The sequence below is a fragment of the Colias eurytheme genome, chromosome 30 (genome assembly GCF_061535395.1).
Source record: "Colias eurytheme isolate Ceu_HAF_F1 chromosome 30, ilColEury1 Martin Lab GWU primary, whole genome shotgun sequence".
In the NCBI taxonomy this organism is placed as follows: domain Eukaryota; kingdom Metazoa; phylum Arthropoda; class Insecta; order Lepidoptera; family Pieridae; genus Colias; species Colias eurytheme.
The window spans coordinates 17,849-42,829 of NC_143009.1; the positions used below are offsets into that span (position 1 = coordinate 17,849).

Consider the following 24,981-nt stretch of genomic DNA (forward strand, 5'->3'; position numbering starts at 1 on the left):
ATTTTTGTGAATGTGTGATTGTGTTTCAATAGTGTGAGTTACCCTCCCCGCACCAAAATCAGCAGAAAGTTTAGTTAGAACATTTGCCAGCGTACTCCATCCATTACTTAATGATCTAAGCTTGTCATAGTTCACAGAAGTTTGAGGCAGATCTTCAACATTACTTTTTTCATCTTCAGCAACTAAAGCACAGGAATCGACACTAGGGCTCAACTGTTTTAGCGATGAGCAAAGCAAGACCAAGACCAAGACTCAGAAAGTCTTGGTCTTGGTCTCGGTCTTGCTTATTGAGTCTTGGTCTTGGTCTTGCTTAAATACGTTCGGTCTCGTTCTTGGTCTTGGTCTTGCTCTCTCAGTCTTGGTCTTGGTCTTGCAATAAGATCTTAACGAATTTTTTAAAAAAAACTCTGCTAACATTATATTTTTATCGATTAAACATTTTTAAACTTTCATGTTCTACAAATTAAAAAAAATATAATAATTATCATTAAAACTGTTTTGTTTGTTATCATACAGTATAATTAATATAAATAAATATGTAGTCGGTTATTAACTATTACAACACTTTATTTTATTGCACTTTGAAAACATTAAAATCACATCAGCTTATTATTTAATTACAATTATTTATTTTTTATTGATGCCCATGAATTATTTATAGTTCATGAAATTAATAATAATTCTATAAGAAATATCACGCGAGGCACGTGATTCCAGGGCCCTAGTGAAAGCGCCCAGTGACCAGGCGAGTTTATACGTTCGCTAGCTATGCAGATACTGAGCCATTCTGCGCACGCGCGGCCTGTGGATAGAGAGCATAGCATACGGGATGTGGGCGGGAATAGGTGGGTGGTTAACTTTAATCAGTTGTAAAAATTTCCAATTTTAGGAAGATTAGAAAAATGATTTTAACAATAGTTAGGGAAATTTCGATTGACAGAAAAATTACGATAAGTCAGGAAAAATTTCTGTCAGGAAAATTTCCATAAGTCGGGAAAATTTCTATAAGTTGGAAAATTTCCATAAGGAAGGAAAATTTCTATAAGACACGAAAATTTATATACGTCAGGAAAATTTATACAGATAAGGAAAATTTGTTTAAGTCAGTTATAAGCCAGGAAAATTTCTATACACCAGGAAAATTTCTATAGTCAGGAAAATTGCTATAAGCCAGGAAAAATTCTATACGCCAGGAAAATTGCTATAAGCCAGGAAAAATTCTATACGCCAGGAAAATTGCTATAAGCCAGGAAAAATTCTATACGCCAGGAAAATTCCCATCGGAAAATTTCTAGTCAGGAAATTCTAGTCAGGAAAATTTTTAAGAGCCAGGAAAATTTCTATAGTCAGGAAAATTTCTATACTTAAGCCAGGAAAATTTCTATGCGTTAGGAAAAAATCCATAAGCCAGGATAATTTCTATACGTCAGGAAAATTTCTATGCATCGGGAATTTCTATAAGCCAGAAAAATTTCGATAAGACAGGAAAATTTCGATAAGCCAGGAAAATTTCTATACATCAGGGAAATTTATATACGTCGGGAAAATTTCTATGCATCGGGAAAATTTCTATGCGTCGGGAAAATTTCTATATGCCAGCAAAATTTCTATAAGCCAGGAAAATTTCAATACGTCAGGAAAATTTGTATAAGTCAGGAAAAATTATATATACGCCAGGAAAATTTCGCTCCGAAAGCTTCTATTCGCGCGTTACTTATTAAATGAACAAGAGTGTATGTAATGTATTTTATCTGTAATGTGTAAAGGTACTTATTTTATTGATATTAGTATTGGAGTTTTTTACGATAGATTTTAAATAATGAGCAGGTATAACTTTATTATAATTATTTATGGGAGTTTACTGCACCAGCGCTCCTGAGGACGAGCCGCCTCTGAATTTGATGTGATATGTTGGTGGGAACGGGAATAGGAGGAGTAAAGAAAAGCTCTCTATGTAAACATATTTTATTACCTACGATGTAATCCATTCCGATTCATTGAAACATTTTATTTATTACCTATCTTATATTAGATTGAAAACTTATATCTAAAGCCTCCTATGATGCTATTTAATATTATTACTTATGCATATTTGCAATCCATTGCTATTGTATAGAAGTAACTCTTATAAAGAAAACAATGTAGGTATACTTTCTTAAATCGCTCATAACTTACTAAAATCTAGTATTAAGTACCTCCATAATAATTGGTATTAAAATTACTTACCTAATTCAGAGCATCATACGAATACAAAATTATTAAATATCGGACGGTAGATTGATATTTTTCACATGATAACATATTTTATAAATAATGCATTTAGTTTTGTGACACCTGTTAGAGACTAGATGGAAATGGCGCAGGAGGTGAATTACAGTTCAAATATTGTGCTAATGTGTTAAGATTCATTATTCAATTTTACAATTCTTATGTAAATTCGGTAGATCTGAGAATATATCGTAAAATATTTTTAAGACAATGAGCTTTTATTTATTTCAAACTAGTGGTCCGCCCCGGCTTCGCCCGTGGTACATATTTCGCAATAAAAGGTAGCCTATGTCCTTTCTCGGGTATCAAAATATCTCCATACCAAATTTCATGCAAATTGGTTCAGTAGTTTAGGCGTGATTGAATAACAGACAGACAGACAGAGTTACTTTCGTATTTATAATATTAGTATGGATATTAAGGCACTTTCATAGAACAGCACATAAACGTAGGAAATTATTGACTTGCAGTAATGTATTACAACAGGATATTTGTTTCTAAGGCCAGTCAACATTTTTATGCTAAATTTGAATTATAAAAGATGACAAATATCTATTTAAATTAATTTTGGGCTAAATTAGTAAAATATCCTGTTTATAAACAGGTACAGATGTACTTAATTCTCTGTTTCTTTTATTCTATCTTTTACCAAATTATCTTTAAGAAAGAATAAAAGAAATTGAATAATGTGAGAAAATCTTTCGTAATAATTCGTGGTTTTTTTTTAAATAGTTAATATTCAAATGTTACTGTTTGTTGTCTATTTCTGTTAAGTCCGATAGTTTTTCTAATATAATTTCAACGTTACGAAACTAACATACTAATAGTTAGATCAAATCTAACTTTATTTAAAAGTGATCAATTCTGTCTAACAATACTACATTACAAATCGTGTGTAAAAACCAGTATAAACCACTTTGTAATGTCATTGATAAAATATCGAAGTTACGTTGAAATTACTAGGAAAAGATCAGACTACTTTTAACACAGTAGGCCAATTAAATGACAGCATTTATTAGTTCTACCGAAATCTTCCCGCGAGGAACCTGAAGAGGTAGTAACCGGTGACAGCCTGGAATATCCGGTGCACCCAATATAATCTGAAACAATACAAATTATTTTGAAAAAGAGCCTTCTGCAGACACTCGTTAAAGCAATATAAAGGGTTCCTGGGTAAGTCAACAAATTCCTGTTATTTTGCATTGTTTCTGACTGATTTGACCATAAAATACATCTGAAATCTAACCGATTTCGAGATAAGGCGCTAAGTCCAATGCCTTCAACAACTGATGCAATTGCTTTGCAATAACACCAGTCGTTGATAGCTCGATGGGAATAGTTGGAACAATACCCTGTGGCAATTCGATATTAGGTTGGTATTTGCAGAGCTTTTCTGAAATGGTGTTTCGTTGGTTGTTCGTGTTCGGTGTAGAGATGTCGATGATTCATGCAGTTTTGGTAATTTTATCTAGTATACTGATGTCTGGTCTGTGAAACTGATCGTGTCGGTGTTTATAGTCTGTCGGAACTATTGCTTTCTTGTTTATTATTGATTTCTGACATTACTAATCATATCCTGTAATATAATGAACTTAATAAATGTTTTAATTGTTATTCTCATTCTATAATATTGTACATAAATTAAATATAGATTTTATATATTTTATAGATTTTAGCTTTTTTTTTATTTAAGATAAATCATCTGGTCCATAGGTACCCAATGCATTTACTGAGCGCAACGACGAGAACCGATTTTAGGAATTAAGATAATTCTCCTAGATTCGAGAGTTGGCAAGCTTTTTCAACGTATCGCTTTTAAAACCGCCTTACCAAAAATTTATCTTTTCCTTTCAAACTGGGCCATCGCCTAATCATTGAGGACAGATGACATAAGTATAATCATTAATCGGATGAACGTTGATGGTAGCAATGGTGCCTCATTTCCATTTTAAGGGCGTATAGTTTGCATTTGCATCTTTTAATTTCACTTTTGCAAATAATCGTCCAAGCTTGCGCATTGGCCAAATATTCTCTCTACCGCAATCAACAAAGACCACCCAATTTATTTCGGCAACGGGAGATATATATTTGGAGTTGTTCAGGTAGCCAATATATAAAGTTGAAGCGATACACCTCGACGGATTGGATAGAATCTGCCATCTTAGCGTGTTCAGCGCTGTTCAATAAATTTAATGCAGGGTTTCAGAATTTCAATCCATATGATTTCAACAATTGCTCTTCCTTGGCCTTTCGGGCGACATCATTGCTCGGTAATATTGGTGGATTTTTACCTCAGAATTTCTTTATCCGTCCAGCTTCGACGAGGTCCTTTCAATTGCCTTCTTTTCTTTCTTGAATGGGATTCGGGCCTTATGCCATCAATGCTGCATTGGAGTATAACATAGTCTCCTTTCGATGGCTCTTTCAACAATGTCCAACATATCTTTGCGTGGCATTCGAGACAGTACCCTTCTATTGTTAAGAAAAATTTGGAAATTAAACTCAGGTTTATATTTGTGATTTTTGAACGTGAATACACAGTCTAAATGATGCTACACCCATAAAGCTTCAGCGACCTTTCTCGTATCTTCCAATACTCGCGCTTAGCGTATCATTGCTCCTGAGGTTTTATGCTTTCCCATTTCTCCTGTGAAATCATCAGGCTTACCTTCATGGAAGTTAAACTGGTACACTTTTTGACACGGTCACGGAGATGCTTTTGACAATTGTCGTTTTTTTAGGTGAAAACGCCGGAACTATTTCTAATAAGTATGTATCAGGAACTATATAACTCAGCTCCATGCGATAAGAACTCACATTTATTTTTGATCTGCTGGACAATCATCTCTATGAGTTCACTAACATGCAGTGTTGCCAACTTTATTTTTGAGGAGATCGTACCACAGAGTAGAAAAGATCGTATTTTGCGCGGATATCTAAAAAAAAAATAGTACGCATTGAAATCTCAATAAAACAACCAGTTTCCTTTAAGTTTTTATTTTATAAAAGTATTTTTAGTCACTATCGTCATCAAGCAGCGTGTTTTTTCTTTTATACATATTTAAATTTATTTTCGAAAGCATTTCGTTAGATGGCTTAAAATCAATACACGATCCATTTGCTTTAACATGCTGGGCTGCCAAAAGAGTCCCGTTAACTGTCTCTATGGACAGTTTATTACGAACTTTAGTTTTCATAAGGTTAACATGACTGAAAACTCTTTCACACTGTGCATTAGAATGCGGGATACATAATGTATCTAACGCAAACTGTGATAGCTCCTTATAATTTTCGCATAGGTACAACTCACTCCAAAATTTGTCGATGGGTAAAGTCAAATCCAGTTCATTAAATATGGATGGGAGATTTCTCCATTGATCATCGATTTTTTGAATTAAATTTACATTTTCTTCCGGATCACGGTAACTGGATCAATGGAAATATCGAAGGAGCAACCTCTCGAAATTTTGCCGATGCAGCATTTGTGGTACATGTATGAATGTATCATATGAAGTTTTGATAAAAGCGGGTCATTCATGCAATAACGCTTTTTAATTTCTTTTGCGCTTGTAATCAGGAAGTTTAGACAAACACGATAAAATCTATTTAGCTCGACTCTGTTTCTTATAACTTCTGGATTTTTGAGGTCATTCATGACTCTAACACCCAAGTAAAGTTGCTCGTTCCTTAACCAATTTTCTTGGTTTTAAAAATTTATGACTTCAAGCTCATGTCGCATAACGTAATCTCTGTTTAAAAAACAGAAGGATGTCCCTGTAAATTTCGCGAATCTTGTAATTTAGCGAAGTTCGAATTGAAAGAATTTGTTGAACTCTGTGAATTTAGGCAAGATCCATTCGAGAAAACTGTAATACATTTTGATAAATGGATCATATAAATAAATAAATATGTATGAGTTCTGTTGAAATAGACTTTTCACCGAGCCACGTGTTTGTAAAGAAAAGTTTCAATGCATCCCACTGTTCGAGAATTCTATCCATAACTGCAACAAGTGATAGCCAACGAGTCTGGGAAGGATGAAGCATTTTATGTGGTTTCAATTTAAGGAATTTCTGGAATTCAGCGAATTGACATTGTCTTTTGGAACTGGACTTGAAAAATTCGTATATTTCACGAGATAAATCCTCGCATCTTCTAGGTAGCTCTTTGCAAGCTTGCGATGCACACAGGTGGTGACATACACATTTCATTATTATTATACCAGGACAAGATTCCTTGAGGCGACTGGCAACTGAATTATTTTCACCCATCATTACACTGCACCCGTCAGCAGCAAATCCTATTAAGTTGGTCAGTGGAACACTCTCCTTCTCGAATGACTTTATAAGGGAATTAAATAAGTTTTTGCCTGTAGCTCCTTCGTTCGCTAACTCCGGATTTGATGAATCAAATATTTTCGACAGCTCCCAAAATCTACTGACAATTTGTTTTTCGTTTTCATCATAAAATCTCACGACATTGCAAGACGACTTTTGAGTACTTATATCAGTGGATTCGTCACTAATTGCACTGAACTTACTTTGTTTTAATTTCGCTGCCAAATTTTTATTATTTATTTTTATTTATTTTTAATTGCGTCAATGTGTTTTTTTCAATTGGCATGAATTTTAAGGACACCGATCTCTGCAGTTAAAATACAGTCACAAACAACGCATTTGGCTTTAAATTCGTCAGGGCCTGGTTTAAGCCATTTCTTAAACATGTCCAACTCTTCCCAATCGGGACGATATTTCTGAGCCCTATGTTTTGGACGCTCCGATTTTGGTAATTCATATCTTTGTTGAAGAGTTTTTTTTTGTGTGCGTTGCCTATTTCTCGATGTTTCCGCCATGATTCTGAAGAGAAAAGAAAATATTAAATAGACGGATGAAAATAAACGTACTTACCCTATTTTTCTTTGGAACAAACTTATGAAGACACCAACCTTATTTTGCAACGAAAACCAAGCGAAGTAAAAACACCAACCACGCCACTAAAAATATTAACACTGGAGGTAAAATAATGTTTTACAATAAAAACTCCGAAAGAAACATAAAAAAGAACGCTGAACTGAACACTGTTATTGTTTACAACTTGTACAAACCTGCAAGGTAAGGTACCGAGCTACGGTACCGAGAATACGTTAGATTTCGCTGGCTGGGGTAACCTTGCCGGCGACACAAAGAAAGAGAACAACAAATTGCGTATTACTAAAGAGTGCGAAAGACAGACACTTTTCGTTCCTAAAAATTCAAAATAGTTTTTGACTCGTTCAATTTTGAAATACTGCTTTGAAACTTCTTTTGCTTGATAAGATCGTATGTTTCGCGTACGATTTTTAATTCATGATCGTACATCGTACCAGACATCAAAAAGTCGTATGAATACGTACGGTTTTTTAAATCGTACGGTTGGCAACGCTGCTAACATGTAGGTATATGTAGCTGGGCAAAGAAGTATTGTCTATTTTGTTTATAGGAGATTATTTTGTTTAGGTATTAATCGGGTAAATCGTTTCAGCAAATAGCGACGCACTTCAAAAGAGAGCTCTTATAATATCAACAGCTAACACCATAATAATATTATTATATTGTTTTGCTCGTTAATGTCGACTCGACTAATGGTCGCAAGTATTACACATTACATTTTATGTTTTTTGACGTGACAACGTCTTATAATTCGATAACGCCGGCTGCACGCACGAAAAAAACATGACTCATGCGGCGTTACCTCGCTCTGAGGCGTTCCATGTAAGGCTTGAAGTGCAAGCGAGAGCGCGGAACGATTGACAAAGAAGCACAATCGGACGTTGTCACGTTCAACTATCGTCAGTAAACCGACTTTACAGACAACCAATTTTTTTTTTTTCACTTTATAACTAGCTGTTGAGGTTTTGATTAGATTGAACGTTAAAATTGTTATAAACATTTTTCTGCAACATGTCTGCAACATTAACCTGTATAAGAATATACAGTGTGGAAATTTTCGATGGGCCCTGGAGGGAAAGTACTTGAAAAACTGGAGATATCAAAATTTTCTGAAAGTAAACATTCCTTTATTTTTTAAAGTGAATATAACTGCATTTAAAGATTTTTGCAAATTCGTTTCCCTTACCCGGGAATCGAACTAACAAAACATTGGAAAATTAAAACAATCCTTAGGTAGTAGTCCCCATTTAATTTGTCTGAAAAAATTTTGTTAATAGGTAAATACTAAATGGATATATTTCAGGTATAGTCTCACTATTTGGTTTGATTTTTCGGTTTTAAAAATATTTACTCATTTCCATTATCGACATTTGTTTATCGATACTTTCCGCATTAGTCGATAAATGCCAACGATGTAAGTTTTGCAGGACGTAAACGTAAAGTCATATTGAAATAATTTATGTTAAGAATTGTTATATGTAATTCCAACGGATCATCATTGTAATGGCATAAAGCTACGTAAAAATTAATAAATGCCATTTTAGACGCCTTCAATTCATATCTAATTTAATGGTGACGCCATTAATAGTTTGTCCCTTGAGAATAACTGTTCTTTCAGTATCATAGGAATCATCATTCGCCGAGCCGAGTATAGTTATTATTCTGTGCTTCTGCTTGCATTACTTCTAAATATATACAGTACCTAATAATAGCATATCAAGAGCAATTAGATTTATTAGAAGGTTACTTTTTAAATAACAATCAGATCAGCAAAGAAGATTAGAATTTTGTCGCAATATACAAACAGAAATAGCCCGCGACCAACATTTCTTGGTCATGGTCTGATGAAGCAAATTTCAATTTTCAGTACGGATTGTACAACAGGCATAACAATCATTATTGGTCTCGCCAAAATCCATTCCGTGTACGGGAAAAACACAATCAAGTCAGATTTTCCTTTAATGTTTGGTGTGGAATCAGAAAGAATAAAGTTGTTTTTTTGCATATTTTTGAAGGACACCTGAATACGGTAAAATACATTGAAATATTCAATCATGTAAGAAATCAATTAAATCTCCTACCCGAAGAAGAGAAAAAATATGTATAACACTATAAAATAATATAACACGACTTGGTATTGTCGTTCGAATTAGTAGTGGTTAGTTTATTAGTAGTAGGGAGTGTGAACCTGTAAAATATGAAACTAAAACACAGTAACCGACCGTCTGAGCTTGGTGCGGGCGGCGGGCAGCGAGTCGAGCGAGTCGCGCAGCACGTAGCGGCGGATGCCGAGCATGTAGGCGGCGATGTACGCGTCCCAGCTGAAGGCGGCCGGCCAGGCGGGGAAGGCGTTGCCGTCCCGCGCCGCGCGCCCGGCGCTGCGCAGCGCGGCAACCTCGCTCGCGCCGAACTCCCACTCGCGGTTCGCGAAGTACTCGCCCGTCGCCGCCGCCATCTTGAAGCGCCGCGCGATCGACATCATGCTGCGATACGGATTGAACAATGATTTATGAAAGACGGTTGGAGATGTAAGAAATTTGCCAAATATCTTTTTTTTTAATCTAAACATTTAAACAATCTAATGTCAAAACGTAATGTTTCCTTCTTTCGTAAGTTTCTGTACCTGTACGGTATACCATGAAATAATTTCAGCAGTTCTGCAGCAGTTGTTGACACAACGTCAAGTTGAGAAACATTGCATTCGAAAAATACTCACTATCATGTAGTGAAATTTAGTACCAGTCTGATTGTTTACATTTAAAAAATGTAAACATCTCGTCTGTTGATGATGGTAAGTGATAAATATAATAAAAATCTCATAAAAAGAATGTTTCGATGAAGTATAGCGGTACTGACATAGGCTTGCGTCCCTGCGCGCGCAGCAGCAGGTCGTAGAGGAAGGCGGGCAGGAAGTGGCACGTGAGCTCCCAGAACGTGTTCAGCGCGCGCGACTCCGTGAACGAGAAGTTCGGGTACCACATCACGTATCTGCAACGCGCAACAATTTGTTGTTACTAATAATTATATTATACATATCTCCATTCTCCACAGGCGAACGAAATTTCAATTGTATGCTAAATCATACGATACAAAAAATAGAGAATTTAATTAACTTGGCGAAAGGTTTATATAAAAAAAATCATAGCAACAACATAATTAGAGATGATTATGAAATTTATTAGAAAAACGTAGTTTGTAGCAAATAAACCTATGCTGTTATAAAATTAATCTACTCCATTTTAAGTCTATTCTAGTCCATTCTGTTCTATTCATTTGTATGTTTCCTGCCATTCAATTGTGTGGGCACTTGTCACTATTCACTCACTTGGTGGGGTTCTCGCGGGCCCACTTTACGCAGAGGCGCGTGAAGTGTCCCCACTGCAGCGGGTCGATGGGGCCCGACGTCACGTGGTACACGGGGCAGTGGCCCGGCCTGCGACAGCGGAAACTTTAAATCAATATTTAACGTGATTAATTCGTTGGGTAGTGAGCATGTTTATCTGCCTTTTTTCATTCTTCATACCATCTAATCATATTCAATTAAAAAAAATCTGACAAAAGCTAATGCTTATACTGAAGCTAAGATACATGAGTGCCATACGTATAAGTATGGTATATATATAAGCTTACTTCTTGGAGCCCTGCCGCCAGGCGGCGAGGATGCAGCTGTTGACGAGCGTGTCGACGGGCACGAGGTCCACCACGCAGCGCTCGCGGCAGTAGCCCGAGCGGTACGTGCCGCGGGAGATCTCCATTATTATACCTGCGTTCATTGTGATTGTGGAAACAACTAAACTCGTAAAGGTCGACAAAGATGTCCGAGCGGCGTTGTTAATAAAATATTCATTGAAATTTACACCTTATGTCGTTGCAGTAATGTTCAAAATCTATTGATAAGATAGGTGCATTCATTAAAAAGTTTCACTACCCAGTCTAGTTGTTTATTGTGATATAAGAGATAGAACAATGTTAAAATAATAGCAATTACCAGTAACTCCATAAATGTTGTCGATCCAGCCGGGGTAGGGCTCCTGGACCGCAGCGGTCACTGGAAATATAAAACATAAACAGCTCACAATTATATGTCACACTATTGATTCAAATTAATATACTTACAAAGAAACGAGAAAATTGGTCATTATTGTAGAGCAGGATTATTTGACATGTTTATTAAATACTAGCTTTCCGCCCGCGGCTTCGCCCGCGTTTTCAGAGAAAAACCCGTTCCCGTAGGATTTCCGGGATAAAACCTATCCTATGTCCTTTCTCGGGTATCAAAATATATCTATACCAAATTTCATGCAAATTGTTTCAGTAGTTCAGGCGTGATTGAGTAACAGACAGACAGACAAAGTTACTTTCGCATTTATAATATTAGTATGGATTTATTTGGGTTTAATGTAAATTGTAGGATTTCTTGCTCTTCTCTGTGGAAATTTATTTATATGAGTCAGTGGTTAATGTTTTCTCTTTAGGTTCTCGAATTAGAAACAGTCTTCTAAAATAATTCCCGTTGAATAAAAAGTTGTTAGTGTTTTAAATTTTGAAGTCTTTACTTATCTTTAAAGGGAAGTCCAAATACCAAAAGTTATATCTGAATCCATCGGTATTGTTTTGAGTTATGACGTCATGGAAATATCGACCATTCGTAGTCGTCTCAAGCTAGACGAGACAAATCGATTGCATAAAATAATCATACAATATCGATCGCCAACACCCCTGGCCCCGCCTGACCCCTCCTGACCACCTGGCGGCTCACAGACCAATCCGAATGTAATTATAGTCTATTTAAATATTAAAGGACGTTTGTCTAAATGACACTGGCCGCTGGCGTCGTGGAACACGTGTTGTTTCACAAAGTTTTTTAATGATGGCGCAAATTGTAGGTCTGTGGTATTTTGTCTCGTAAGTATTCAAAGGTTCCCCCTTTGAAAGTGAATTTTAAATTGCTAATAATAGTGGCATTGGTTTGTCCATTATCATCAAATATATTTTGAAAGTTACAAACAATAATTTGAACCTACTACATAGTAGGATTAATTAATATCCATCCTTATAGTTTCTTTACTTATAAATGCGAAAGTGTGGATATTTAATTGTTTTTCTTTCATGTCGCAGTGGAACAATATTTAAATAACGACATAATTTTTGTTTCTGAAGCTTAGGTTAAAGAAGGTTAGGTTATTAACAGGTTACTTTTTTACGCAATGAATCATATATTTTCCAAGCATAGGAATTTCTTTTGATCACACCGACGTGGATATGATGTGGGTAACAGATAGAATATTGAAAAATGCGAGTAATTTTTGTTTGTTTTGTTCTTTTTGCCAGTGGAAGATCTTGCTGCGGTTTTTGCCTGGCACAGGTATTCTGAAACCAATATAATAATGCTGTAACAGCTAGTAGTAGTTACCAATGGAGGGTCGCACGATGCAGACGGGCAAGTCTGTGTGGCTGTACACGATGGTCTCCGCCAGCGCCTTGGTCAGCGTGTAGGGGTTCGGGTGCTCACCCTGCAAATATAAATTAAAAATATAATAAAAAATGGTTTATTTATCATTAAAAAGTTTTCAGCTTGTCTCCAGGTAGGTGCCGTCATTTAAGTGATCAGATTCACTTGTGTTAGATGCTTCTCTTACATAACACTTACTGAGTAATGACTTTAAATGAGAAGCTTTTTAAAGTAAAGTAATGTTAACATAAAAAGTTTCGAAAAAAGGTAGAAAAATATAAAATATATTTCGTTAAGATGACTTTACTTATGTAAGGACTATGACATAGATTATGTTTACTGCATGTATTTGGATTTGATTGCTAAATTGAGGATTTTATTATTAGACGCTTGAGTTTTATTGGTTATTGAAAAGTAAATTTAGTTTGATTTGGTTGCGTTTAAAGTAATTAAATTAATTGTAACCACATTATAATTTTTGACAAACCTTCTTCCGCTTTTTGTCGAACGACATGTCATGATTTGTCAGAAAATACTGCTGTTGTGTCATCAGCGTATGAGTAAATTTTTGCATCATGTAATTTTAGTTTACAGAGGCTGCTTGATGCTTATGTAAACCAATAACAGAGTAGGGCCCAAAACACTCCCCTGAGGAACCCCAGCAATAATATCAGTGTCATTACTGTAGTATTGTCCAATTTTAATTCTTCGTTAGTGATTTTGTAAGTATTCTTTTAATAATATGTATTAATGAAGTTATTCTAATAACTGACTTTTCAAGTTTATTTATAAGTAGGTAAACATGTGAACTGAAACTATGTCAAGTTATATAACTAGTATGTAGGTTTATCTTTTGTTGATGCTCTTGTCAAATTAGTGTAATGATCGATCGATCGATTTTCCTAAACCACTGTGGTTTAGGAAAATCATCTTAATAAAAGCATAGGTTTGCGAAATGAAAAATAATAAAAGCCGTTCTGCCACAGCTAGTTTTAGAAATTTCGATGAGATACCATCCCATCCCAGAGCACTGTCATGTTTTAAATTTGATATAATTTTGTGTACCTCATTAACATCTGTATGAAGTAAACAAAAATAAGTTAAGTTTGTATCCTCGTCATCAAGAGTGCAACATTTTCTGCAATTTTATTCCCGATATTGCTCATACAGCTCGGTAACATGGTACATAATCAACTGATTCTAGTATTTTTGAACGAGTTGTGAAATAGAATCTGTGAGTGTGTTCTTATGCGATTGTTCGAAGTAGATCGGACTCACGAGCAGCGAGTCGGCGATGAGGTCGACGGTGCGCGCGGGCAGCAGCTTGGCGCAGCGCAGCAGCGCGTCGGGCTCGCAGGGCGGCGGGTACACGCGCTCCTCGATGCGCGAGCGCGGCGCGTTGCTGTACGCCGTCGACACGTGCACCAGCGCCTGCCAAGTGCCAACAACACATAGTCATCGTACAACATTAACCAGAATAGTTAATAGTACCTACAGGGATACAGCTTTAACTCAACCAGAAACTTTGACGTTATGAATGGATAATCTGGTAACTGGAGACGATTTCGTTGCGGATCAGAAAATGAATTTTGTGTTAAAAAAATTTTTTTTCGAGATATTCGATAGAAAATCGAGATCAGGATGCCGGAAAGAGTGGAAAAGTTGTTATTTTTTTGAATTTTCAAAAATATCGAATATCACGAAAACAGTGTGTTCGGGGTTGGGTTGTCTGTACTATTACTTAATCGTACATTTTTTTTATTCAAAACATAAACTATTCAATTAGATTTCTTTTGCATTCAGCATTGCTATTTTCATCACCGACAATCCCTCTCCAAAATGCTCTTTTCTATCCATTATCGCAGTAAAAATTTGTATCAACTGCCGAGGCACAGGTCTACTCGAAGCGGTAAGCGTAAGCGTAAGCGCGTTAAAACAATCCATACTTAATTAACATGAGCAATAAATTCAGACTCTTGAAGAGAGTTGCATACATAATTATTGTTAATAACTGAAAGATTCACACGAACACTAAGCTAGTTACCCACTACAGAGCACAGACTGCAGCTATTAGGGCACTAATCGATCTCACCTTTGCTCGGTACAATTTGTTTTCTCAACACATAATCGATTTAGCATTCGGGTCACGCAAATATTGTGTATTGCTTCACGTTTCTTACATAATTAAGATAAATTTGTTAATCATTTGGCCGCGGCCGGTCTCGTGCCGAAATCGTAAGTTAAGTAAATTACATATTTTTAAGTTTATAAGTTAGGTATATTCAAAAATACAACATGTACCTACTATCGGACCCCGCAAACGATGTTCTGTCAGGTTTTTGGTTAGCGATAAATCTACCGAATATACACAAAAATTTCATGAAAATCGGTCGAGCCTTTTTTGAGGAATTTTGTCACGACAAACACGCGAAAAAATATCTCGTGCTTGAGTTAATAGGAATATAAAATGTATTTTATTTGTTTTCAATAGTGCTTATGTAACTAGTTATGTCCTGTTTGATTTATTTATAAATAAATTAACTCATATTATCTTAGGACAACAAATAAATATAAATTAATGTCGGAACAAATTGTTAAGTTAATGTTTGTGCAATAATATCCTATTGTTCAAATGTTAAGTTGCTATATCTTTGCTAATGCCTAATTTGAACACTAATAATTTATTTGTTTGGGAAGTAACTGTAATAACTCTGAAATTCACACCTATTGTCAATTTGTCAAATACTCAATGTTAACCCAAGATTTTTAATTGCAGTAATTTCGAGGTATAGTTCATTTGAGTGCATGTAAAACAAATCATTCTGTACGTTACGAGAATATCAAGAGTTAGAACAGTTTTATCGTTAGAAGCTTAGCAAAGCTGTTGTCAGTTGAATAAACAATGCAAGTAGAGCGTAATAGTCACATTCAAAAAGGTCATAACTGCATAATAGAGAGACTGTACCTAGTGTTAGACCATTCCTGTGATTGTGAGTAGGGGCGTATATCTGACCTTGAGCAGGGGCATGTCCCTGGCCAGCTCCAGCAGGGTGGCGGTGCCCTGCACGTTGAGCGCGGTGGCCACGGGCAGCGACTCCGTGAAGCGCACGGTGGCGGCGGAGTGGAACACGGCGTGCACGCGGCGCAGCAGCGGCAGCTGGTCGGCCGCCACGCCCAGCCCCGGCGCGGCAACGTCGCCCGCGATCGGCTGCAGCTTGGCCAGCCGCTCGGGCCAGCGCGCGCGGATGCGGTCGAACACCTGCATGCACACAGAACATTCTAGAAGAACGAATTATTTGAGCGCTTAGAGTCGGTTTAACGAAGCTCTACCATATAAATACGCTAAAGCGACTGAGTGCAGTTAGGCCATATGACCTATGTTGAGCGGAACATAAGTGATGTAGGCGGTGTCGTCTCCATACGTAGTAATAGTATCTCAATGGGGATATTATATGCAGAAAGTATTCAAATACTACACAGGTAGTATTTGAATACTGTAAATAAAATAAAAAAATACTTTATGCATATAAAAATGCTATATTTCTATTTTCTAACTATGAACTTTTTTTTTTTTATGTCAGAGCAAGCAAAGGAGCAGATGGGCCACCTGATGTTAAGTGGTCACCACCGCCCATAAACACTTGTAACACTAGGAGTGTTACAGGTGCTTTGCCGGCCTTTTATAGACAAATAAGCTCTTTTCTTGAAGGCCCCAATGTCGTAGTTGTTCGGGAACACCGCAGATGGCAAATCGTTCCACAGTTTCACCGTACGCGGAAGGAAGTTGCGGGTGAAGCGGACAGTGGTGGAGCGCCAACCATCCAGATGGTGCGGATGGAACTGGTTTTTACGGCGTGTGGTCCGGTGGTGGAACTGTGCGGCTGGTAGTAGGTGGAACAATTCCTCAGAGCACTCCCCATAGTAGATTCTGTACAGTATACAGAGAGACGCAACGTCTCTTCGCACTGACAGAGGATCGAGCCTATCGGAAAGCCTACGGTCATCGACAATTCGAGCTGCTCGACGTTGGATGCGGTCAAGAGGAAGGAGTTGATACTGTGGGGCTCCGGCCCAGAGATGAGAACAGTACTCCATTAACTCAAACTACTTCTCTTATTTTCTTGTTATTCGCAAGTACAATTTCCTACGCATTCGGCACATGAAATCAACCATTACCTGATTCTTGAGCAGCTCCTTATATCTCTGCTCGACGGAGAGCCCCCGCTTGGGCCGCATGAGCACGTAGACGGTGTCGATCCCGGGGCAGCTCCTCAGCAGCTTCTCCAGCAGCGCCTTGCCCACGAAGCCCGTGCCGCCGGTCACGAACACCACGCTGTTGGCGAAGAAGTCCGCTATGCCCTCCGCTTCCACCACTTCCTGGTTGAGATCCGGTATGCTTGGGTCGTTGCCGTTGTCCATTTCGATAGTTTTGCTACGGGAATTTGGTTGTTAGAAGTATTGATATAGTATAAACAATTAGACTCAAAATCCCCTGTCGTCAAAAAATGTGCGAAGGTGAATTGAAACATTTTATCCAACATTTAAATTCACACCTTATTTCGTAGTTGTAATGTTCAAATTAATGCTCATTGGAAAACTCTGCCTAATATACACGTAGACAGACTTTTGCTCCGGACAATTTTTGAGCTTGATTGTGCGTCTTATTGTTTATTTTATGTCAATTGTACAGGTAGAAGTAGAATTAAAGTTTTTGGTGAATATGTATAATGTACCTACCTAACTTGTATGTCGGACAATTAATTACATAAGGTTTTAATTGATATGTGAACTTAACATAATTGTAGTATTTATATTTTTGTAGGTACCTATGTATTTGTTTAGTAGAAGTAACTAGATAGTTACTAGTTACTTACATACCTATATCATAAAACTACCTAAGTTTAGTGTAATTCATAGAGAAATTTGAAATGCGGAAGTCTTTGTATGTGTATAATAATTTAAAAGTCTCTCAGTGCTAAATCATTGCCCGATTATCATAACATTTTGAATGTAAATAAGGAAAAGCATGTCAAGAAATGCTCTATTTTACTAAAATCAAGGGCTAAATTTTGTTCACAAGTGAAACCGTGGGGCACATCTAGTTATTGTTACATGAATAATATTCCTGTCGTTATCTAGGACCTAGGTGATAGATGATAGGAAACTAGGTATTCGATTCAATGAGTTTTCACTTGAATAATTATTTGTAATTTATTGGTAAATCCGCGACGTTCCGTTATAAATAACAAGTAAAAGCAATTTGCGCAACTTCAACTTGGCGATTACGAAGTTTGTATAAGTTCAGTTATTACTATATGTTAAGAAATATCGAATTTTATGTTAAGTGTTTATTGGCGCTCTTCATCTAATGGTGCATAATATTATAATTATGTACTTAACGAGATTAAATAAATAATTTCTATTGCTAAATTGTAGTGCTTGAAAATAACCTTTATTTTACTTAGCTTTACATTTTTACATAATATACAGCTACATTCCTAATTTCATCAAAATCCGTTCAGTAATTTTGGCGTAATTTAGTTAAACAATTAATATACTAACTTTCGCATAATATGTAAGTTTAGCATTGGTATTGGCACAGACTAATAATAATATACTACGTATACAAGTATTGGTATGGATTTGAATATTTGATTAAATTTTAAGTAACAAAATGAATGTTGATATACAGTATGTATCTTGGTAAGTAGCCATCTAATCCATACTAATACATATTATAAATGCGAAAGTAACTCTGTCTGTCTAGAATAGAATAGAATAGAATAGAATAAGAATTTATTCGCAGTAAAAATCAAACACATAAACAAAAAAAATACACAAGAAAAATAACAGTTTACTACGAAAAGGCTATGGACTCAGCATATGGTGGAAGCAATGACTAAAAGGCCAGTGCTTTCACCGCTGTTTTTCAGCCATAGCCTGTTGTAGCCACAAATGTCACACGAGTTGATACAACAAAAATTTTGTTATTAAAATAAAAGTATACAAACTAACAGCATTTCTTATAAAACAAACATGCAATACATTAGGAAAACAGGTAAAACAATAAAAAATAAACAACAAAAAAATGGAAGATGAAAGGAATGCGGGATAATGTTTTATTCCGTTTCTACCGGTGGGATACATCGATACATCTTATATATTAATAATAATTAATCAACTACACAATTATATCTAATAGCCAGTTCATTCATACCCGGGTGAAATAATTACTATTCTTCAATAGTAATTATTTCACCCGGGTATGATACATATTTAAATATGTAAAAACACAGTATAAAAAAAAAATATATATATATTATAAAAATTACCCATTCATCAACTAATTCACTGGGCACTGCTCTTTTTGTTTTATTAATAAATAGCTTTTTAGTTTAGCTTTGAATGTACCAAGACACCTTGATTCGCGTATAGGAGGAGGCAGGTCGTTCCAGCATTTACTAGCCCGATATTTAAAACTACCTCTAAATGCAGCTGTTTTATACTTAGGTATTCGAAAAACACAAGAGAAAGGCCTTGATTTGCAGAGCTTTTGGCTTCGTGACCAAGTTAATTTCTCATAGAGGTAAGGCGGTGAATGGTTATTGACAACACCATGCAAAAGACTACAAAGATGGAGCTGCCTACATGCTGACATCTTTAGTATTCCTGCTTTATTTAAGAAAGGCGTAACATGCGTGCGAGGTGGGATCTGGAAACAGTAGCGCGCACAGGCATTCTGAATCCTTTGAATGAGACGCTTACTTCTTGCCAGACAACAGCCATCATAAACAACATCGCAGTAATTAAGCTTTGATAGCACGAGTGAGTTACAAAGCTGAATACGCAACGGCTCGTTTATGTAATTTCTGATCTTATATATAATTTTTAGACGGTAGAAACAGTTACGTGCTACTTCAGCTATGTGGTCTTCAAAGTTTAGTGACGAGTCCATTAGTAAGCCGAGGTTTCTTGCTATCTGAACTTGCTCTAATTGTTCACCATTAACTTCAACCTTAAGACTCATTTCATTTATCCTATCTACCTGCTTTGGAGAACCAAGAACTAAGAATTTAGATTTAGATGGATTGAGAACAAGTTTATTTCTTTTCGACCAATCGCTTATATTAATAAGATCGTTGTTTAATTTGTCTACAACAGATAAAGAGGAAGATGGTGGAAAGCTTACATATAATTGTAAGTCATCTGCGTATATGTGATACGAACAATATTTAATAGCGGCGGTAATGTCGGTACAATAAATGATGAATAAAATCGGACCCAATATAGAGCCTTGTGGCACGCCCCTTTCCACAGGTTTCAATGAAGAAAAAATATAACCGTGAGCAGCATTTACACGAACCATTTGATATCTATCCATTAAGTAACTTCTGAAAATTTTTATTGAATCTTTTTGAAACCCGTAGAAATGGAGCTTCGAGAGAAGAAGCGAAATATCGATGCAGTCAAAGGCTCTAGAAAAATCGAGGAGGTCTGTCTGTCTGTTACTTAATCACGCCTATAAAACTACTGGACCAATTTTCATGAAATTTGGTATGGAGATATTTTGATACCCGAGAAAGGACATAGGCTACTTTTTATCCCGGGAAAATGACGCAGTCCCGGAAATCCCACGGGAATGGGAACTTTGCGGGTTTTTCTTTTGACTGAGCGGGCGAAGCCGCGGGCGGAAAGCTATAGTTATTGATAAGCGAAGGGTTGCCTATAAAAATAGGCCGCAAGTATCAACTATAATGCAATATGTGCTTGTATAATTCACCGTTAGGCTCTTGTCAGCAGTAGGTACATTCACTTAGTTAAAAAAATACGTCGACAGTTTTCTGGAAGATAATTGTGAATTGTGAAAATGGAGAAAACTCGTGACTTTAAAGATTTTGAATGCTAAAAAGCTTTCTGAATTTCACTGTGCCATCACTTATCTCTTCCGCTCGCGCCGCCATATTGAAAATATTGTAGAAAAGGAGTTCCATGCAACACCACAAACTGTAACATCACCCATTTTCACCGGAAAACTTTCTAGGTAAAACTACATGATGCTACTCTACTATAAGTTTACATTTAACTAAACGGAAATGCATATAAATATAAACTTATCCCTATTCCCTACTCATCATTTTATTTATTTATATCGCCTAATTTATTTTAAAGCTTTAAAAATACAAGAAAAAGAAGCACAGTAGAGACTAGTTTTACAGGAGTCTTTTTAGTCCTTACAAATTCTTCAAAAATTCATTCTACTATTATTTATTTGGAAATTCTTGAAGTATTGTAATAATCTTACATGATACCTATAGTAAATATTATAACTAGCTGTAAGGCGTACCTATTCATAATGGAGTCTCCACAGTAAAACGTTGCTCTATGGTTCTATATTTCCTAAGATTTAAGAACTCAATATCAATGATATGACGTAGTTAGGTATAGATCGTTAATAATAATAATTAATTAATTAATTATTATTTTAATGAAATACTTACTCTAAGAGATCCATGTTGTTGTTGTTGTTGTTTATGTGACAGGTGGTTGTTTTATTGTAATCGGTCGGTGCGAGACTGCTTCCACAATATTATAATCTGCAAAACGAACATATTGTAATGTCTGTTTTTGCTCATTCTTTATTCTAATATAATTGTTCTTAACTGATATATCGCCTTTCTTTTTTACTCTACCCTTCCTAATCCTATTTTATTATCCCAAACCATATTAAAATCCGTTCAGCCGTTTTTGAGTACCTAAGTAACAACTGACTTTCATAAATACAGATTTATTGTTACTACTTACATCGATCCTATTCTCTGTTGAATCGCATAGTATAATAATTTGTAATACCAAAACAACATATTATTGTGTCTAAAAGTTTAAAAAAATAATTCACTCTATTCGTATAGTAAGAGATGCAGTTATTGATTGAGAGAGCTTTAACTTTAAGCTAACCTTTGCATAATATAGGGTTTGCTAGTATTTGTATATTAATTTTGATCATGTATTTGCAACCACATAGGTACACATTTTAAATCTCTATAAATAAAAATGAATCTCTTTTTATCTTGGTCACGGCATCACGTATACCTATATAATAAGCACACAGATCCATGCGTAAAAATCACTTGTAAATAAACAGTCATGCCTTCAACGAGCTTTCAACGCTCCTAGGAATTTCAAAATAGATAAATCTAGATCTTGTTTACGTTTCTATATTTTAAGTAATCTCTACCACATAATATAATACTATACCATTAATAATACTAGTACTTTAGGAATAGGATAAACGTAATCTTCTTATATATAAAATTCTCGTGTCACAATGTTAGTCTGCATACTCCTCCGAAACGGGTGGACCGATTCTCATGAAATTTTCTGTGTATATCGGGTAAGTCTGAGAATCGGCCAACATCTATTTTTCATATGTACCACGGGCGAAGCCGGGGCGGACCGCTAGTAAACAATAAAAAAACTTGTACCTAACGTGTGTTCCGTATTCAATGTTGTACATTGTAGTTGAAAATTATGACCGTTGTTTAAAGCAAGTCTAAATACCTAAATTATTAATAATGCTTTAATTATTTATATAAATTATAATAGAATCCTTTAACCTTTGATAAATTTCGTCAGTAATTGGAAATTGTTGATAACAAAATGAAGTAAGTGCAAGAATTCCAATTAGAATATGTAGAGCAATAGAAGTTTTCTACACAATCGTTATTTTGAATTTGATATATTTATTTTTATGGCATTCAAATGCTTTATAAATATTAATTTATAAAGAACTAGATTTCCGCCCGGGCTTCGCCCGCATTTTCAAAGGAAAACCCGCATAGTTCCCGTTCCGGTGGGATTTCCGGGATAAAACCTATCCTATGTGTTAATCCAAGGTACCCTCTATATGTGTGCTTAATTTCATTGTAATCGGTTCAGTAGTTTTTACGTGAAAGAGTAACAAACATCCATACATCCATACAAACTTTCGCCTTTATAATAGTATTAAGATTAAGAAGAGAAGAGAAAAAATCGATCACGAGGCGGGACTCGAACCCGCATCCTTTCGCTAAGTATTTTTTTTTATTCTTTATAAATTTATAATCGTTATTTTTCCATTTTAATGGAAATTTTACATAACAATGTAATTTATGAATCCTGACGAGAGATCATGAAAGTGTTTGTTTGTATATAATATAACTATATCCTGCCATAAGCGAGCTGTTTCTGACACAGATACACATATAGTTTGAAGATTAGCTATTTCCAGTTATGTAGGTACATGTAATTTGTAATAATGGGAGAAAACCGGGGAAAACTGGTTAATTTGTGTAAAATTAGTTGATGCAAACAGCATCTAATATTATTATGTTACCTATCCAACACTTCAAATAATAAAATTGATAGGAAAAGCTCATTAAAAAATGTTTTGTTAGTGCGTGAGTTATTGTCGTAGGACACGTTCTGGGACTTTGATTCGATTTTGAAAATTAATTCCCCAGTAAAAGCTTCTAAAAAGTTACACTAAAAGTTACATATTGTATATTCAATTTTATACGAAAAAAAAATTGAATTCTTGAATTTTAAAATGTTCGTAACTAATAATTACTAAACCTAGGTACCTACTTCAAGAATAATTTACCACCGAAAAGCTTGTTTCCGAGTGGCAAAGCTTGTTTATTATTTTAGTTTTTATATATTAAAACATTAATTGTGATGCTTCTACGCTTAGATCATTAAGTAAGATCTAAGTTTCTGCGTTATTACAACGTATAACGGGAAGCTTTTTCTGAAACCTTATAAGTTATCCTTGAAATGTTTACAAATATAGGTATTTACTTTAGCCGATTGATAACGAAGCCTTCTAAGTATAAAATAATTTTTAACATAAAATTTTGTAACGTTTGATGTTTGCAAGAGAAATAAATGGATTTTAATACTTTATTGACATTACATACAGTTAGAATATGAATCCATGGGCTCCTGAATATAAGTTATTATCACTTTTGTTACGGATCTTCATATCAAAAGTTAGAATATGAGTTCTGTCTCATCATTTCAATATTATTTCACAGCTTAATAGGTTTAAGACAAAATATGTAATTTTACATGATTATTTTTATTTAGTTTTACAATAAACTGTAGATCTTATGTATTGGTAAAACTACTGTAAATAAGTTATAATAACTGATGATGCGTAATTTTATATGATTTTTAGATTTCATTTTCCTAACTATCAATTTAACACTTTTAAACCAATTTTACGTGACCTAATTTTTATCAAAAATAATCCATTATTTTATTGTAATTAAAAAAATCACATTTAACTACACCAACTTAAATTAATTTTACACGTAAAATTACACACATATACAATACTTACAGAAAATACTGGGAAACGAATCAAGCGCACACGCGACGTTTAGAAAATTATTAAAATTCAAAAATACAATGAAACCATTTTGCAGCGAGGCGTTCGGCGCGCGCCGACACACAGCTTTCACTAACGCACGCTGATCACGTAATTGCTTCTGTAATAATGTGGAAACACACGGGCGGATGTTGTGAGCGGATGCGCTGAGAAAAACTGTGTGTTTTTGTAATGGAAATTATGAGTTGTAATGGATGTTTTTTAGAGATAGTGCCCTGTGCCTGTATAATCTACAAGATTCTCTGAAAAAGGACTTTGGGCTAAAGATTTAGCTATAAGATTATGCATTTGTATATTATTTTGTTATTTAGTATGTAGAATAGCATTAAAAAAAGATCGTGTGTGCTGAGCAAACGTGTCAGAAGTGAAACTTCTTTGGCAATCAATACGGAAGACGGTATTGATTGCCAAAGAATACGGAAGACGGTATTACCCTGACGCAACCTTGAAATTTTATTGTCAACGCGCCTAAAGAAGTTGCACTTCAAAATTCATTTGTTTTCCAAACAACTTATCAGATACATATACCTATTAAAGGTTTTCAGAACTGAAAACTGAAACTGTATACATAGTTCATTATATAAATTATTAGGTTGTAAAGCACACAGGTACATGAAGTTTACTTGTTTAAAGGTAAAGTAAAATGTTCTTAAAATAATTCATATTTATATTGTTAACAGAAGAGATTAGATGTCTAATGTTTATATCGATTATGTACTATTATTTTGATTAATGTAACATTGAATGTGCAGCTCTAAATCTGGTACATATTTTGTTTCAGGATAGTTTAGGAATAATAGTAGTGTAGTTAAGTAATAAAGTTTAATTCTAAAGTCATCAATTTCTATTGCCTGTGCAATAGAAATAAGGTTTCTCGTGATAATAAGTATGATCCAGGTATCTAT

The 24,981-nt window shown here is 35.3% G+C and overlaps 1 protein-coding gene across 1 annotated transcript; it reads right to left on the reverse strand.

Moving 5' to 3' along the window:
- Positions 1-1,951: 1,951 nt before the first annotated feature.
- Positions 1,952-24,185, reverse strand: LOC149895627 (putative fatty acyl-CoA reductase CG5065). The gene is made up of 12 exons (XM_090118504.1): positions 24,029-24,185; positions 21,147-21,242; positions 16,825-17,080; positions 15,662-15,907; positions 13,927-14,079; positions 12,610-12,709; positions 11,185-11,244; positions 10,827-10,959; positions 10,522-10,629; positions 10,053-10,184; positions 9,419-9,679; positions 1,952-3,368 (listed from the first exon to the last, which is right to left on the reverse strand). Exons 2-12 carry the CDS (start codon positions 21,158-21,160, stop codon positions 3,290-3,292), a joined length of 1,542 nt encoding a protein of 513 aa, XP_089974630.1. The 5' UTR covers positions 21,161-21,242; positions 24,029-24,185; the 3' UTR covers positions 1,952-3,289.
- Positions 24,186-24,981: the final 796 nt, after the last annotated feature.

Bases quoted from the DNA above. Each gene is read 5' to 3' on its own strand.
- LOC149895627 (XM_090118504.1), bottom strand. The intron at 10,185-10,521 runs GTGAGTGAATAG...TGCGCGTTGCAG, and splicing joins GCCCGCGAGAACCCCACCAA to ATACGTGATGTGGTACCCGA. The intron at 9,680-10,052 runs GTCAGTACCGCT...TCCGTATCGCAG, and splicing joins GCGCAGGGACGCAAGCCTAT to CATGATGTCGATCGCGCGGC.